Genomic DNA, 17,378 nt, shown 5'->3' on the forward strand with positions numbered 1-17,378 from the left:
AGGAGGAGGAGAGGAGGGGAGGAGGAGAGGAGGGCCCAAGCGTGAAAGATTAGGGCCTGGCTTTCCCGGGGATACCACTGGGATGTAGAAACACTGCACTGAGCCGTGTGTGTGTGTGTGTGTGTGTGTGTGTGTGTGTGTGTGTGTGTGTGTGTGTGTGTGTGTGTGTGTGTGTGTGTGTGTGTGTGTGTGTGTGTGTGTGTGTGTGTGTGTGTGTGTGTGTGTGTGTGTGTAACTCTCAGGGTAACTCTCTTGATTGAAGCAGGGTAACTCTCTTGATTGATGCATGGTAACTCTCTTGATTGAAGCAGGGTAACTCTCTTGATTGAAGCATGGTAACTCTCTTGATTGAAGCAGGGTAACTCTCTTGATTGAAGCAGGGTAACTCTCTTGATGGAAGCAGGGTAACTCTCTTGATGGAAGCAGGGTAACTCTCTTGATGGAAGCAGGGTAACTCTCTTGATTGAAGCAGGGTAACTCTCTTGATTGAAGCAGGGTAACTCTCTTGATGGAAGCAGGGTAACTATCTTGATTGAAGCAGGGTAACTCTCTTGATTGAAGCAGGGTAACTCTCTTGATTGAAGCAGGGTAACTCTCTTGATTGAAGCAGGGTAACTCTCTTGATTGAAGCAGGGTAACTCTCTTGATGGAAGCAGGGTACCTCTCTTGATGGAAGCAGGGTAACTCTCTTGATTGAAGCAGGGTAACTATCTTGATTGAAGCAGGGTAACTCTATTGATTGAAGCAGGGTAACTCTCTTGATTGAAGCAGGGTAACTCTCTTGATGGAAGCAGGGTAACTCTCTTGATTGAAGCAGGGTAACTCTCTTGATTGAAGCAGGGTAACTGTCTTGATGGAAGCAGGGTAACTGTCTTGATTGAAGCAGGGTAACTCTCTTGATGGAAGCAGGGTAACTCTCTTGATTGAAGCAGGGTAACTCTCTTGATTGAAGCAGGGTAACTCTCTTGATTGAAGCAGGGTAACTCTCTTGATTGAAGCAGGGTAACTCTCTGATTGAAGCAGGGTAACTCTCTTGATTGAAGCATGGTACCTCTCTTGATTGAAGCAGGGTAACTCTCTTGATTGAAGCAGGGTAACTCTCTTGATTGAAGCAGGGTAACTCTCTTGATTGAAGCAGGGTAACTCTATTGATTGAAGCAGGGTAACTCTCTTGATTGAAGCAGGGTAACTCTCTTGATTGAAGCAGGGTAACTCTCTTGATTGAAGCAGGGTAACTCTCTTGATTGAAGCAGGGTAACTCTCTTGATTGAAGCATGGTACCTCTCTTGATTGAAGCAGGGTAACTCTCTTGATTGAAGCAGGGTAACTCTCTTGATTGAAGCAGGGTAACTCTCTGATTGAAGCAGGGTAACTCTTGATTGAAGCATGGTACCTCTCTTGATTGACGCATGGTACCTCTCTTGATTGAAGCAGGGTAACTCTCTTGATTGAAGCAGGGTAACTCTCTTGATTGAAGCAGGGTAACTCTCTTGATTGAAGCAGGGTAACTCTCTTGATTGAAGCAGGGTAACTCTCTTGATTGAAGCAGGGTAACTCTCTTGATTGAAGCAGGGTAACTCTCTTGATTGAAGCAGGTTAACTCTCTTGATTGAAGCAGGGCAACTCTCTTGATTGAAGCAGGGTAACTCTCTTGATTGAAGCAGGGTAATGAACAGATACAGGTTTTATCTACGATGAAGACAGAAGCTAATGTCTTGATGAGATGAGAATGCTCTCTTTCATCTACCTATTCTACATGATATTAAAGGATAAACATAATCAGCCCATACACCCTAATAATAGTGTGTGTGTGTGTGTGTGTGTGTGTGTGTGTGTGTGTGTGTGTGTGTGTGTGTGTGTGTGTGTGTGTGTGTGTGTGGCTGCGTGAACATTATTAATGAGCTTCACACTGAGTGTTTCTCTGCTCTCACCGACGCAACACACACAATGCTCACAGTTGGCAGAAATTGATGCTTACACACAAACACACACATCTTCCCAGGATGGGCATTGCAATGACGTTTAACCCCAATTCTCTCTCCTCTTGTTGAAATGGGTCACTGTATGATAAAGACATTTTTCTATTGTGTGTGTGTGTGTGTGTGTGTGTGTGTGTGTGTGTGTGTGTGTGTGTGTGTGTGTGTGTGTGTGTGTGTGTGTGTGTGTGTGTGTGTGTGTGTGTTTGAGAGAGCCTAATCTAACATGTTTGTTCTCTGTGTTCGCCAGGTTGCTGCTGCCGACCAGAAGGCTAGCTCACAGAGGGAAATGATTCCGCATGAAGCTGACAGACGGCTCTCCTCCTCTCTCCACGACAACGCCGGGTGTGCCGCTCTCTGCTCTCTGCTGAGCCAGAGCCAGGCGTTGGACAGACGCTGAGCTACCCCTTCCCTCCCTCTCTACCCCCTCCACCCTCCTACCTACCTACCTACCCCTCCACCCTCCCACCTCCCTCTCTACCTCCTACACCCTCCTACCTACCTAACTACCCCCTCCACCCTCCTACCTACCTAACTACCCCCTCTACCCTCCAGTCTCCTGGTCCTACCCACCCACACAACCAGCAGGAGGGCCTACTCTGTCAAGGAGGAAAACCAGGCCAAGGAGAGAGAGAGAGAGAGAGAGAGAGAGAGAGACAGAGAGAGAGAGAGAGAGAGAGAGAGAGAGAGAGAGAGAGAGAGAGAGAGAGAGAGAGAGAGAATGTGAACGAGGCAGAGACATAAATAGAGCAGAAAGAGAACTAGAGAGTTAGTGTGAAAAGAGAGACAGGCACACCTGCCGTTGCCGTGGGAGCAACGCGTGTCTATGTGACAGAAAGTCTAGAGAGAAAAGACAACAGTATGAAGTCCAACCATGAGCGCAGCAACGAGTGTCTGCCCCCCAAGAAGAGAGATTTCACAGCCAGCACTGCAGATGACAGGCCCCTGTTGATGGCGCCCACCGGCGAGACCCAGCGAGGAGAGAACCTGACATGGCTGGCCAGCATAGCTGGCGGGCACAACAGAGACATTAGCGGAGGTAACGGGGATGGCGGTAGAGGTGGGCAGCGTACCAGCACTCCCTGTGAGTCTGACGTGCCCCAGTACAAACCACTATGCTCCACCATTACCACCCACTCAGACTTCCTGGTCCCTTCCTCCATCTGTTCCTCGTCTTCATCACATCAGTCCAGAGTGGTGACCACATCGCTACCTGCCATGTACAGCTCTCCTCTGTCCCAACCAGGGGGGACCATCCACTACACCCAGCTTCCCCACAACCTTCAGTTCATCAGTTCCCCTTATACAGGCCCCTACGCTGGCTACCTCTCCTCCCAGCCCCCCCTTCTACCCACCTCCACATCCCAACGCTCCCACCCTGACCCCTACCCCAACACCACCATCACCGCCAAGCTGGACCAGCACCACTCTGTGGGTCTGGGTCGCCCCCCACCCCAGTCCCTACCCCCAGGCCTGGCTGTATCGGACACTGGCCCCCAGTACGTCCAGCTCTCTGGTTCCTCTCAGAGCGTGGCCCCCCGGACTGCCCCCTTGTCCCACGAAGGGACCCACCACCTGCACCACGACCCCCACCACACCCTGGCCTTCAGCGGGGGATCCCAGGTGCGAGTACAGTATGCGGGCTCCGGCTCCGAGGGGCCCCTGACTAAGAGAGAGGAGGGCCGGCCCAGAGAGCTGCACAATGGAGAGCTGGAGAAGAGGGGCCGCTTTGAGAGGAAGGAAAGCAAAGGAGCCCCATCCTCATCCTCCTCTTCTACCTCCTCTTCCTCCCATCACCAGCTCCACCAGCAGCAGAGCTCCCACCATCACTATGAGACCTATACCTCCCATGATGCCTCAGGGCTACGGACCTCTCTCATGCTCGTCCCCAACAGTCACGGAGGACAAGACCACCAGAGTCCCGAAAGACTACCCCTCTCCTCTGCCTTGCACCCAGAGAAAGGCAGCCTCCTCCTGGGTAAACCTGTGTACCGCACCTCTTCCTCCACCTCCTCCACGTTCACCTTTCCCTCTGCGCTCAATGTGGAGAGTCTTAAGGCAGCCGTCAGCTCCCTGTCCCCCCACACTCACACAGTCATCCAGCCCACACACAACGCCAGCGATGCATCGCCCCTCTCCCTAGGCCAACTCTCCACCAACTTCTACCAGGCTGGCCCAGGTGGGCAGCCCATCATCGGCTATCTGTCTGGGGGTGCAGGGGGGCAACAGTACCACACCAGTCTGTCCCAGCACCTGCTCATCCCAGGGGCCTCAGGGTCTCAACCTATCATCATCCCCGTCAGTGGGGCCGGGGTCACCAGCCTGGAGGCTGGCCATACTGCCCACATAGCCACCACTAGCCAACCACAGCCCTTCCCTGCCACACTCCCCCACGCCTACGTCGCCGCCACCACTAACCCCAGAGAGGAGCATCTATTTGAGGTCCCGGCCCCCTATCCTCCTCTGTCCCACCCTGCTGGTGCCGGGGGGAGCATGGTCCAGGCCCAGCTACACCTCCCGGTGGTCCCAACCCCCCAGGCCCCCTCCTCGGCCCCCTCAGGCTCCACGCTGCCCGCCTACTTTATCAAGGGCTCCATCATCCAGCTGGCGGACGGGGAGCTGAAGCGCGTGGAGGACCTGAAGACGGACGACTTCATCCAGAGCGCTGAGATCAGCAGCGAGCTGAAGATAGACTCGTCCACCGTGGAACGCATCGACGACAGCCACACCTCCAACTTCGCCATCGTACAGTTCTCCGTGGGCGAGCACCGCGCTCAGGTAAGAGAACGCTTTTGTTTATATAACTTCATAAATAACAAACAAACGCTAATCATGTTTGTGCATCAATATAACATTGATATTCACAAGTGGGCAGAGGTGCTAACCAGTGCCTGCGCACGTCAATCGATTATTGAATAACTCCCTGTGTGTTTATACTAGAGACTTACTGTGTCTTGTAGTGGCTGCAACTCAATCCTCTCTTTCCACCGATATAAAGCCTGCACCTGTGTCTTGTAGTGGCTGCCTGCACCTGTGTCTTGTAGTGGCTGCCTGCACCTGGGGCTTGTAGTGGCTGCCTGCACCTGGGGCTTGTAGTGGCTGCAACTCAATCCTCTCTTTCCACCGATATAAAGCCTGCACCTGTGTCTTGTAGTGGCTGCAACTCAATCCTCTCTTTCCACCGATATAAAGCCTGCAACTGTGTCTTGTAGTGGCTGCCTGCACCTGTGTCTTGTAGTGGCTGCCTGCACCTGTGTCTTGTAGTGGCTGCCTGCACCTGTGTCTTGTAGTGGCTGCCTGCACCTGTGTCTTGTAGTGGCTGCCTGCACCTGTGTCTTGTAGTGGCTGCCTGCACCTGGGGCTTGTAGTGGCTGCCTGCACCTGGGGCTTGTAGTGGCTGCCTGCACCTGTGTCTTGTAGTGGCTGCCTGCACCTGGGGCTTGTAGTGGCTGCCTGCACCTGTGTCTTGTAGTGGCTGCCTGCACCCGGGGCTTGTAGTGGCTGCCTGCACCCGGGGCTTGTAGTGGCTGCCTGCACCTGGGGCTTGTAGTGGCTGCCTGCACCTGGGGCTTGTAGTGGCTGCCTGCACCTGGGGCTTGTAGTGGCTGCCTGCACCTGTGGCTTGTAGTGGCTGCCTGCACCCGGGGCTTGTAGTGGCTGCCTGCACCCGGGGCTTGTAGTGGCTGCCTGCACCCGGGGCTTGTAGTGGCTGCCTGCACCCGGGGCTTGTAGTGGCTGCCTGCACCTGTGGCTTGTGAAGGCGCTGTTTGTCAACACATGAGAGGATCCGGACAAGAAATCAAATCAAATCAAATCATCTGTAAAACCCAAACTGTTTGAGCGACAAACTAATAAGCATTGAAAGGGGAGACTCATACAAACAACACAAAGGTGTTGGTTATTTTGCTCTATGACCCATACAAGTTTCAGAGGAGTCGTCACCTTTTTGGGGGGTGGGGGGGTACCATACCTCAAACTGTTTTTAATTACAACAGATTCTGTTCCAACAGCCCTGGGCCCAACTCATTGGAATGTCCCCACCCCATGGCCCAAATATAGGATGGTATCCGTGATTGGGCGTTGCATACTGTCGGCCTATCATATGGGCTGGAATTAGGCACCTTTTTACCATGAATCTGGGAGAGAACAGGCCATGGTGATGGTTCGGTGATGTGTTCAGGACAGAGGCTGAAGGGTTTAGTCTACTGGAATAGATGAAGGGGGCTGTCAGCTGGGAGAGACAGACATTCACATCCAAATATTTTAGATCTCCCCTCTTTATGAATCTTTTCACAATGAATGAATTACATTTCATATTCGTGTCAAATCACCAATTGGCAACTGTAAAGGGTTGCGTCAATCGAATCTGGTATCAGGATAAAATGTGATTCAAAGTCACCGAATATACTTTAAATATTTTTATTTAACATAAGTGATAAATGGTAAATGCAATTTTCGTATATACGGGTTCACTGTATCACCACGCAGGGTAAAGCAGAGAACTGACTGAAATAGTACAGACATCTTCTTTTATACTGTGACAGATGTAGTTCCAACTTTAGAGTTGGCCTGTCACAGTAGAGGCTTAGCGTGGTTTAAACTTGCTATCCTATCGGCGGTGCCCAAGCTGGTCCCAGCCTCACAGCACACAGGATCCAGATATCCGGAAGTGTTTGTTGTGAAGTTTGAGCTAAGTTGTCGGTGGCTACACTGCTCAGTTCCTGTTTTCTTGTTATTCAGCAGTCACGCTATGTTTTGTGATTAACATGTCCTATTTCTATAAGGCCTATATTTTTGTTAAAAAGAGAACAAAACCATCCTTCACACAACCCATCTCATATGGGATTTTTTGACACATAAACATTTATTATTTGTATGTATTTCCATCTCTGTCATATGAAACCGCTGGCATGTGTGGTGCGCATTAGACTGGTGTTTTCCCGCTACTGTAACGCTCGTCTTCCTCCTCGTCTGAAGAGGAGCAAGGATCGGACCAAAACGCAGCGTGGGTTGAATACATAATAATTTTAATAATAATAACGAAGACGAAAAAACACTTGAACAAACTACAAAATAATAAACGACGTTAACAGACCTGAACTTGAGAATACATAAAACATGAACGCACGAACAGGTAGGAACAAACGAACGAAACGAAACGAAACGAAACGAAACAGTACCGTGTGGTGAAACAGACACAGCAACAATCACCCACAAACAAACAGTGAGAACAGCCTACCTTAATATGGTTCTCAATCAGAGGAAACGTAAAACACCTGTCCCTGATTGAGAACCATATCAGGCTAGATAACAATGAACCCAGCATAGAAACACATAACATAGAATGCCCACCCAGCTCACGTCCTGACCAACTAAACAAGACTAAACAAAGGAAATAAGGTCAGGAACGTGACAGCTACTTGCATTCTGGGACATTCGCGTGTGTTACCATGTAGCCATTGCTGCGCTTATAATGTGAGCAAGTAATATTTGATCAACATTTTAAACGTTCTGATCTGCTCCATCAGCCTCTTTGTGTTTATAGGCAATACAGGCTATTTTAGACCGCAAGTCCACTGGGCGTCTGTTGCAGGCTACGTGCAGGCTCTTGCGCTCCTTGTGTGAATTCTTATTTGGATGATAATAAATGGACATATATTTTAGGGGGTGGATGTATTTTTCGTTAGGGAAATTATTAAATGTTAAAGGCATGCAATAGGCATAATAAATGATTGGCAGCTTCAGTGCCTGTGTGGTCCAGTGGTTAGTCACTGACCCCAGCACACATTATGCCAGAGTCAGCATTGGTTGGAATCCGTGTTTTTCACCCTCCCCCTGTCTTTCTAACACTGATCTAGCTCTTAAATAAAAGGTTTAAAAAATGACAAATGTAAAAAAAAAAATACTGTTAATAATAGGCTTGTATAATATAATGCTTATAATAATATAATATAATAATGATACAGTATAATGACGGTAGAGGTTAGGCCGTTATGCCGTTTAGCAGTGGGATGACTTTAACATTAAAACACGGGTGCCAGATTCTTCAATGATAATGACCAAATCATTGTCTCGGAATTAAAGAGACCAGGTTGGCCGAAAGTGAGTGGGAATGGTGAATTCAACTGTTAAACAAGCTGCTCAATAAGCTGTCAATCAACTGATGGCCCAAATCAGCTCATCAACTCAGCCAGGGAAACACAAACAGTAGCCTATGATGGGTTTCCACACCTTTCCTTATGTGACAATGGATAGGCTAACGGGTAGCAGAATGTAGCCTATTGGATTATCATCAGATAACATGGGGCCTATAATTGTAACCATCGACGGGCACTAGATTATCACCAGTTGATGTCTCGTTAAACCATCAATACAAACTACATTCACCCGCACAGCTCATCTCCATAGCAACCATTATTGTTCCCACTAATAACCGCACCTTAGTCCCACCTGCAACCAAAGTCTTTCAATATGTGTTCCCCTCTGATTGCTATTGTCATGGGAACAACGTAGTCCTTTTTGAACAGGTTGATTTATCTTTTTCACAAGCATTCAGTACAATTGAAATAAAGTATTTTCTTGTTTACCACAGCAAATCTACTGTGGCAATTTACCCGACACTTTGTATAAATGGAAAAGAATGTTATTTTTTTCATTAGTTTCCCATTTATTTAATCCATTAAATACAACTGTATATGAAATTGTCTGGTATGGTCATATATTTTCAAGATCGGGGATAAAATATACCTGGACTGTCCATATTGTAAATGTGCCATTCATGCGCCATTTGCACTCAATTCTATAGTCTACCTCACTATTCTCAATTTAATATTGTCTTTACATCTGATTTTATAGGCCTATATGATTAGTGTTGATAGGTGACAGTAGGCTATAGTTTAGGTGTTGTCTCCTATATGATTAGTGTTGATAGGTGACAGTAGGCTATAGTTAGCACCTTTTAACCTGTGTTATTAAGTGTTGATGTGTATGGCTGCATTTCAGATCCATTTTGTATGAGGGGGAGGGGAGCGAGAGAGAGAGAGAGAGAGAGAAAGTGAGAGAGAGAGAGAGAAAGTGAGAGAGAGAAAGAGAGAGAGAGAGAGAGAGAGAGAGAGAGAGAGAGAGAGAGAGAGAGAGAGAGATAGAGAGAATGATTTTGATAGAAAGCTCTGATCCCAATGACTCGACTGCCCCCGCACCGCACGGAGAGAAAGAGAACTGCACATTTTGATGCAGCAGGAAAAAATCTCTGCGACAAAAGAGTGATCAAGTTAAGATCCGACATCTGTATCTCTCAGATATAGGACAGACAAACCTTATTCCTTATGATTCCTTTTTTGACTGTCTGTTTTGCCATGTACAAATGTGTTATTCAATGCCTTTCTATGGGCTAAAGCAGTAAGACCAAACGTTTCACCAAATAATTGTATATACCTACAGGGGTCCTAAAATGCTTAATCAAATGGCTAAATGATCCATTTTATGACCATCTTATAACAATTCCATGTTAGCTTAGTAGATATTGCGATCTAAGGGCTTAGACCTGTGCCTAGAATGACATGAAATGTTTACATCAAGAACACAATGTATTTATATCACGTTTAATCCATATTATGGATCAGTTTTTTCAAATTTTCTGGTTTTCCAGTTTGGTTTTGTTTGAGCCGTCCCTTGTTTCTCTCTCTCTCTCTCTCTCTCTCTCTCTCTCTCTCTCTCTCTCTCTCTCTCTCTCTCTCTCTCCTCAATTCTCTCTCTCTCTCTCTCTCTCTCTCCTCAATTCTCTCTCTCTCTCTCTCTCTCTCTCTCTCTCTCTCTCTCGCTCTCGATCTCTCTATCCCTCTCTCTCTCTCTCTCTCTCTCTGTCTCTCTCTCTCTCTCTCTCACTCTCTCTCTCTCTCTCTCTCTCTCTCACTCTCTCTCTCTCTCTCTCTCTCTCTCTCTCTCTGTCTCGTTATCTCCCTCCCCTCTCTCTCTCCCCCTCACCCCCCCTGTCCCTCTCTGTCTGTCTCTCTCTCTCTCTGTCTCTCTCGTTCTCTCTGTCTGTCTGTCTGTCTCTTTCTTTCTCTTTCTCTCTTTCTCTCGTTCTCTCTCTCTTTCTCTCTCCTTATGTCTCTCTCTCGTTCTCTGTCCTAACTCCCTCCCTCCTGTCTCTGTCTCTGAAACAAGGTCAGCATCTGAGCATTGTTGTCTTTTCACTCTTCTCGTCTTCTGTGGTTTACTGATGTTTCTTTGAGATGGTTTCTTCTCTGAGTTTATGTATATGATGTCTGATGTTTAACTTGTTTTTCTCCTGTCTGTTCTCTCTCTCTCCATCTCACCCCCCTCTCCTCTTGTCGTGGAAAATCGTATTACAAATATAACACTTACAAGAACTTGTGAATTCAATATAGGCTTTTAATACAAAATATCAGAAGCCGTGTCAGTCCGCGGAAAAGACCAACTTCCATAAGCACTGGCTCTGTTCTTATACACATACATCAAATGAGTCCATCCCACATGCAAATGAAGTTCCTTCCCTTAGTCCATCTGCCACCATTATCTTTTAGTTTAAGCTTCCTGCTTGTTCACGCCCAATAACGCCCATATCTGCTTTCAGTTAGGTTATAATGGTGGCAGGACCCCGTCTTGTCCTAAAAATAATATATGTCCATCTATCCTATGGGCCTATGTCTTTGGCCTTCGTACTTATGTTTAGCTTGGTGTGCTCTTTGGTATGTTTGCCCTTATTAGGATCAGCAGACTATGTGTCCCTCTAACATTAGTGTGTCCAGCTGTCTTATGCGCCTATGTGTCGCCTTCTCCTCCTGTGGTCTGATGTACACATTTATATCTGTCCCTATCTGTACCATTTACTCCCACACTCTCAATCTCTTTTATTATCTCTCCCCTCTCTCCCCCAGGTGAGTGTGGAGGTGCAGGTGGAGTATCCCTTCTTCGTATTCGGCCAGGGCTGGTCGTCGTGCTGCCCGGACCGGACCACTCAGCTGTTAGAACTACCCTGCACCAAGCTCTCAGTGGGGGACGTCTGCATCTCCCTCACCCTGAAGAACCTGAGGAACGGTTCACTGAAGAAGACCCAGCAGACCCAGAACCAGGCCATGGAAATCACTACTAGCTGCAACATGGGCTCCATCCACGGGCCCCTCAAACCCTCCAGGTCGTCCCGGGGTGGAAGGGGGTCAGCCAGGCACGGGGAGCAGGAGAACGGGGTGGGCCATAGAGGCTCCAGTGGGGGAATGGTGGTTGAAGGTGTTCAGTTCACCTCAGAGAATGGGGAATGGAGGTTCGGCGACGGGGGGGAGGCCAACTTGAAAGGAGGCCAGCCTGGAGATTCAGAATCCAGCAGGGGTGCAGCCAAGCCGGCGAGCCGCAAGAGGAGGTGGTCGGCCCCCGAGGGCCGTCAGGTGGAGAGGAGCGAAGAGGTGCCCCAGTTGACTCTACCCAAACCTTCCTTTATCACTCAGGAGGTAAAAATCAGCATTGAAGGCAGGTCAAATATAGGCAAATAGTGAAGGCAGGAGATTAAAACAAGACTGTTAATTCAAATAGGGATTGGAGGAGAGATGGAAAAAAGAAAGGATGCCCTCATAAATGTTTTATTTGAACTACTTTGTTTTAGATTTGTTTCTTGTTTATATTTTCTATCCGGATTACTGTAGGCTAAATTTGACCCATGTTATCACCTTACATTAATTCCATGTAAAAATAACATTGTAGTAGATGCGTTCGGCATTACGTAAACGAGCAAATGGTGCAATTGCTTAGGGGTTTTTTCAACAAATCTTTGGGCAAGGGGTTTTGTGAAGTATAGAACATGTTTTATTGGTGGGTTTGTGGCATGCAAGAGCGCTGCTTGATACCTCTCTGGTCATTTGATGGCTGCAGGTGGACAACTGAATGAAATATGTAAGTTAGCTTTCCTATAGGGCCTAGGACATGACTAAGCTGCCATAATGTAGACCAGTGAGTGAGATCACTTCCTGGTAGAGGGCACTACTGACGAGTGTTCAGGATGTCTGGACGGAATCACTCTCCACGCCACCCGTTGCCATGGTGGCAGACTGAGTTGATATGATGTCATGTATCCCGAGCGACTCAATACGTCTTTAGATAAAACACAGTAAAAAAGTACTTTAACAAATTGAAACCCTCATGAACAGAAGAGGATGTATAATAACACCTTTGTGTGTCTCTGACAGAAGGTTAGAACTACACATCTAATCCTAAACAAGGGGTCACCAGATGCCTCGACACTCATCCACCTAGACCACTCAGCTAGGTGATGTCACCCAGCAGGGCCAGACCAGCCAGGCGAGGTCATCAGGCCGCGCCACTGGGCCACCATGAAGAGAGAACTCTTCCTTCCTTTGTTATGTTTGGGTGACAGTGGAGTCATTATGTTATTATTCTTGAAACCTTCTGAGCTGATAATGATATATTTAAATGATTGTCTAAAACTTTGAGGTCAGGGGTCACATACTGTATGTATAATTTGATCCAGGGTGGTTAAGTAAAGTGTTTATGTTATTCCTTTATACATACATTTACAATCCCACTGAGTTGATGAACTATGGGATTATTCAAAGGAATATGATTTTTACTTGGTGCAACCTTTTCATTTTTATGGCAGAAAGAAAGAGCTTACGTCTCAAATGGTCCCCTATTCCCTATATAGTCCACTGCTTTTACTAAGGCTCTATCCTTATGGGCCCTAGTCAAAAGTAGTGCACAATATAGGGAATAGGGGCCATTTGGAACGCAGTCAGAGAGTCACTGTAGAGTCTTTAGAGAGAGACAGCATGTTGTCTTGAAGCACTTGCATTTGCACACCTGTCACACTCACCAACTGATGATAACACAACTATTATTATTATTATTATTATTGTTATTGTTGGTCTCTCTTCATTAACACAGTACTGTATGTTTTTGATATTTTACCTTGAGGAAGAAGTAGAACTCTGTGACAGCAGCACTTTAGAACAGTGAAGGGGTCATGATGATTTCATAGGGTAATGATGACGTCATGGGGTCACAAAGTCACTTGACCTTTGACAGGGATGAATGTGACAGGTGATGAAGCGAGTGCCAGTTAGGAGAGGGAAAGAAAGTGAGAAAGAAAACAGAGGAATATAGAGGACTATATAATAGCAGAAGAGTTTTTTTTTGTTAAGGCACTTTCCTCCAATCAGAACATGCTCTTCAAAATATGGGTGTGGTCAAAAAATGACACATTACTGCCTTTTCAAGGAACTCAAAATGTCAATCAAGTCCAAAAGGAGATTGGACAAAGGATGGGAATAGGCGGGAACTATGTACAGGTATGCTGTGGACGAGACGGAGAGAGTTATAGACGCTCTAGACACAGAAATGTTGAAGTGTGTCATATACATAATGTATGTACGGGAAGTGTGCATGAATGTAGGTATGTGTAAGTACACACACACCAGAGGAGGCTGGTGGGGGTAGCTGCAGGAGGACATGTTCATTGTAATGGCTGGAATGGTATAGATAGAACGGAGTCAAACACACTGTTTCCAGGTGTTTGATGTGTTTGGTAACGTTGCATTGTTTCCATTCCAGCCATTACAATGAGCCCGTCCTCCTATAGCTCCTCCCACCAGCCTCCTGTGACACACACGGAATACAGTACCTACACAGACAGGCACTCTCCTGAAGGTGAGGGAGGACTGTATGTATTTCATACTTGTTGATATTCGTTTAATATGTATCCAAATACTTTCGTTGCATAGATGTTTCCCCTTGATGATATAGAGAAGACAATATATTTGAGTAGGAAACTAAGACGATAGTGATTCTCAGTGGTCTGTGCAGCGTGTGTTTGTTTGTTTGTGTGTGTGTGTGTGTGTGTGTGTGTGTGTGTGTGTGTGTGTGTGTGTGTGTGTGTGTGTGTGTGTGTGTGTGTGCGTGTGTGTGTGTGTGCGTGCGTGCGTGCGTGCGTGCGTGTGTGTGTATAGAAATGTCATATAAGTTAATTTGATATATCCCATGTTAAATGTCCAGGGTTCCTGTTTTGGGAGTTCTACTTAAGAGAATCTTGCAATTTGCACATCTGGAGAGGTAGTCAGTTGGGTGACATGACTTTCTGGCTGTGTACGAAATGGCGCCCTTTTCCCTATATAGTGCACTGACCAAAAGTAGTGCACTATATAGGGAATAGAATGCCATTTCAGATACACCTATGTTTTCAGCCAGGTTGCACACACAAACACACACACTCACACAAACACACAGTGAGCGGAAACCATAGAGATAGGTAGAGGACTCATCTTTGTATCTGTGCCATTATAGTGTCTGTGACAGCCTCAATGGCGCTGTCCATGCTATCTCCATTTTAAAGTAGTCAATTGTCATCTTCACTATTGGCTGGTCCCTCCTGATGACCCAATTGGACATGACTCCAACAGGGTCACCAGGAGGGATCATCCAATGAAGTTGGAAGTCCCACCCAGTTGACTACATTAAAATGTTGGAATCCCTCAATGGCGCTACCCTTGTCAATACGACCTTTTGGCCACTAGAGGCCTCTATCATTCTCTATGGCTGAAACCCCATTTTACTGAAATGTAGCAGTTACTTAACAAGTGCGCTCCCTGCTGATTGGCTCTGACAATCTTGACTCTGCTCCTCATTGGACAACCACACTGTCAATCACATCTGTGGCACGTCCAAGTCCCACCCACTTGTTGGGGGTTTGGTTGAGAGACAGTGTGGAGGTGTGTCGGTCGGTCTTGGAGCCGGGGGCGGGGCCACCAGCAGGTACACCTGTTGAGCTCTCTGATTGGACTAGATGTTCAGGTGTGTTTAGGTGGTAGAAGATGTGGCAGAGTAGGAGAAGTATGTAGAAGTTGCTTCTAGCCACTGATGTAGGTTCAGATGATGAGTTCATCCTCCTAAAGGTTCGTGTTAGGTGTGGGTGTAGGGGAATCTGATCCTAGATCTGTGGTTAAGAGGAACTCCTACCTGGAGGGTGCGGGTGATTGCCGTGGTGATGGACAGATGGTTGTGTGACTTGGACGGATGGACGGATGGATGGTAAAGTCAGATGGATGGTGGTGGCGGTGGTGGGGAGTGAGTAGACACCCTGTATAAGATTTGAAAATGCTTTATTGTTTTGAATAAAACAGGGTTTCTCAGATCAACACCACGGCAGTCCATCTTCATTTTTTCTTTTATAACATTCTTTGACTATGTCTTCTAGAGCTAGTTTCTGTGTGTGTGTGTGTGTGTGTGTGTGTGTGTGTGTGTGTGTGTGTGTGTGTGTGTGTGTGTGTGTGTGTGTGTGTGTGTGTGTGTGTGTGTGTGTGTGTGTGTGTGTGTGTGTGTGTGTGTGTGTGTGAGTCTTTTTGTAAGGACTGGATGGATATAATGTTTGTTTTTGCTTCTAGAGCTTCACCTTGGTAAAATAGCAGATATTTAAACCGTTACATATATGGTTTTGCATTCATACACATTGAACCAAAATGAGACCCTGGTTAAGTCTTGTTCTAACTGACTAACCCCTACCTAAATGGGACAATTCAGTAAAACAATGACACACACTTACACCCCTCACCAATCAAAACCTTTCAGGTAAAGTTTTCTAGTGCAAATGTAAAGCATCACGGCAGGGGTGTGGCGGCTGCTTTCCAATAGTTAGACAACAAGCATCTAGCCAGCATGTGTGTAACTGTGGATTTGAGGGGTGAAGCTGTGTCTCTAGAGATGGGGGGTGAAGCTGTGTCTCTAGAGATGGGGGGTGAAACTGTGTCTCTAGAGATGGGGGGTGAAGCTGTGTTTCTAGAGATGGGGGGTGAAGCTGTGTCTCTAGAGATGGGGGGTGAAGCTGTGTCTCTAGAGATGGGGGGTGAAACTGTGTCTCTAGAGATGGGGGGTGAAGCTGTGTCTCTAGAGATGGGGGGTGAAGCTGTGTTTCTAGAGATGGGGGGAGAAGCTGTGTCTCTAGAGATGGGGGGTGAAGCTGTGTCTCTAGAGATGGGGGGTGAAACTGTGTCTCTAGAGATGGGGGGTGAAGCTGTGTCTCTAGAGATGGGGGGTGAAGCTGTGTCTCTAGAGATGGGGGGTGAAGCTGTGTCTCTAGAGAGGAGAGGTGAAGCTGTGTCTCTAGAGATGGGGGGTGAAGCTGTGTCTCTAGAGATGGGGGGTGAAGCTGTGTCTCTAGAGATGGGAGGTGAAGCTGTGTCTCTAGAGATGGGGGGTGAAGCTGTGTCTCTAGAGATGGGGGGTGAAACTGTGTTTCTAGAGATGTGGGGTGAAACTGTGTCTCTAGAGATGGGGGGTGAAGCTGTGTATCTAGAGATGGGGGGTGAAACTGTGTCTCTAGAGATGGGGGGTGAAGCTGTGTCTCTAGAGATGGGGGGTGAAGCTGTGTTTCTAGAGATGGGGGGTGAAGCTGTGTCTCTAGAGATGGGGGGTGAAACGGTGTATCTAGAGATGGGGGGTGAAACTGTGTCTCTAGAGATGGGGGGTGAAGCTGTGTCTCTAGAGATGGGGGGTGTAGCTGTGTATCTAGAGATGGGGGGTAAAACTGTGTCTCTAGAGATGGGGGGTGAAGCTGTGTCTCTAGAGATGGGGGGTGAAGTTGTGTCTCTAGAGATGGGGGGTGAAACTGTGTCTCTAGAGATGGGGGGTGAAGCTGTGTCTAGAGAGATGGGGGGTGAAACTGTGTCTCTAGAGATGGGGGGTGAAGCTGTGTCTCTAGAGATGGGGGGTGAAGCTGTGTCTCTAGAGATGGGGGGTGAAGCTGTGTCTCTAGAGATGGGGGGTGAAACTGTGTCTCTAGAGAGGAGAGGTGAAGCTGTGTCTCTAGAGATAGGGGGTGAAACTGTGTCTCTAGAGATGGGGTGAATGTCTCTAGAGATGGGGGGTGAAGCTTTGTTTCTAGAGAGTACACTAGTAAAAAGCCTTCCTGCCCATCTCTCTCTCTGACTGGCTGTGACATGTCAATCATTTCATCTAGAAGCTCTCTGCAATAACCCCCCCCCCCCCCCCCCCCGCCCCCCACACACACACTCACACACACACACACAAACATACAGGCTCACACACACACAAACATACAGGCTCACACACACACAAACATACAGGCTCACACACACACAAACATACAGGCTCACACACACACAAACATACACACACACAAACACACATACAGGCTCACACACACACACACACACACACACATACAGGCTCACACACACACACAAACATACAGGCTCACACACACACAAACATACAGGCTCACACACACACACACACACACAAACATACAGGCTCACACACACACACAAACATACAGGCTCACACACACACACAAACATACAGGCTCACACACACACACACACACACAAACATACAGGCTCACACACACAAACATACAGGCTC

The 17,378-nt window shown here is 47.4% G+C and overlaps 1 protein-coding gene across 1 annotated transcript; it reads left to right on the plus strand.

Moving 5' to 3' along the window:
• The first annotated feature begins 2,230 nt into the window (after positions 1-2,230).
• Positions 2,231-15,136, plus strand: LOC120040192 (ataxin-1-like). The gene is made up of 3 exons (XM_038985438.1): positions 2,231-4,754; positions 10,877-11,443; positions 12,176-15,136. Exons 1-3 carry the CDS (start codon positions 2,838-2,840, stop codon positions 12,257-12,259), a joined length of 2,568 nt encoding a protein of 855 aa, XP_038841366.1. The 5' UTR covers positions 2,231-2,837; the 3' UTR covers positions 12,260-15,136.
• The last annotated feature ends 2,242 nt before the right edge of the window (positions 15,137-17,378 follow it).

This window comes from Salvelinus namaycush, unplaced genomic scaffold (assembly GCF_016432855.1).
Source record: "Salvelinus namaycush isolate Seneca unplaced genomic scaffold, SaNama_1.0 Scaffold334, whole genome shotgun sequence".
NCBI classification, from domain to species: Eukaryota; Metazoa; Chordata; class Actinopteri; order Salmoniformes; family Salmonidae; genus Salvelinus; species Salvelinus namaycush.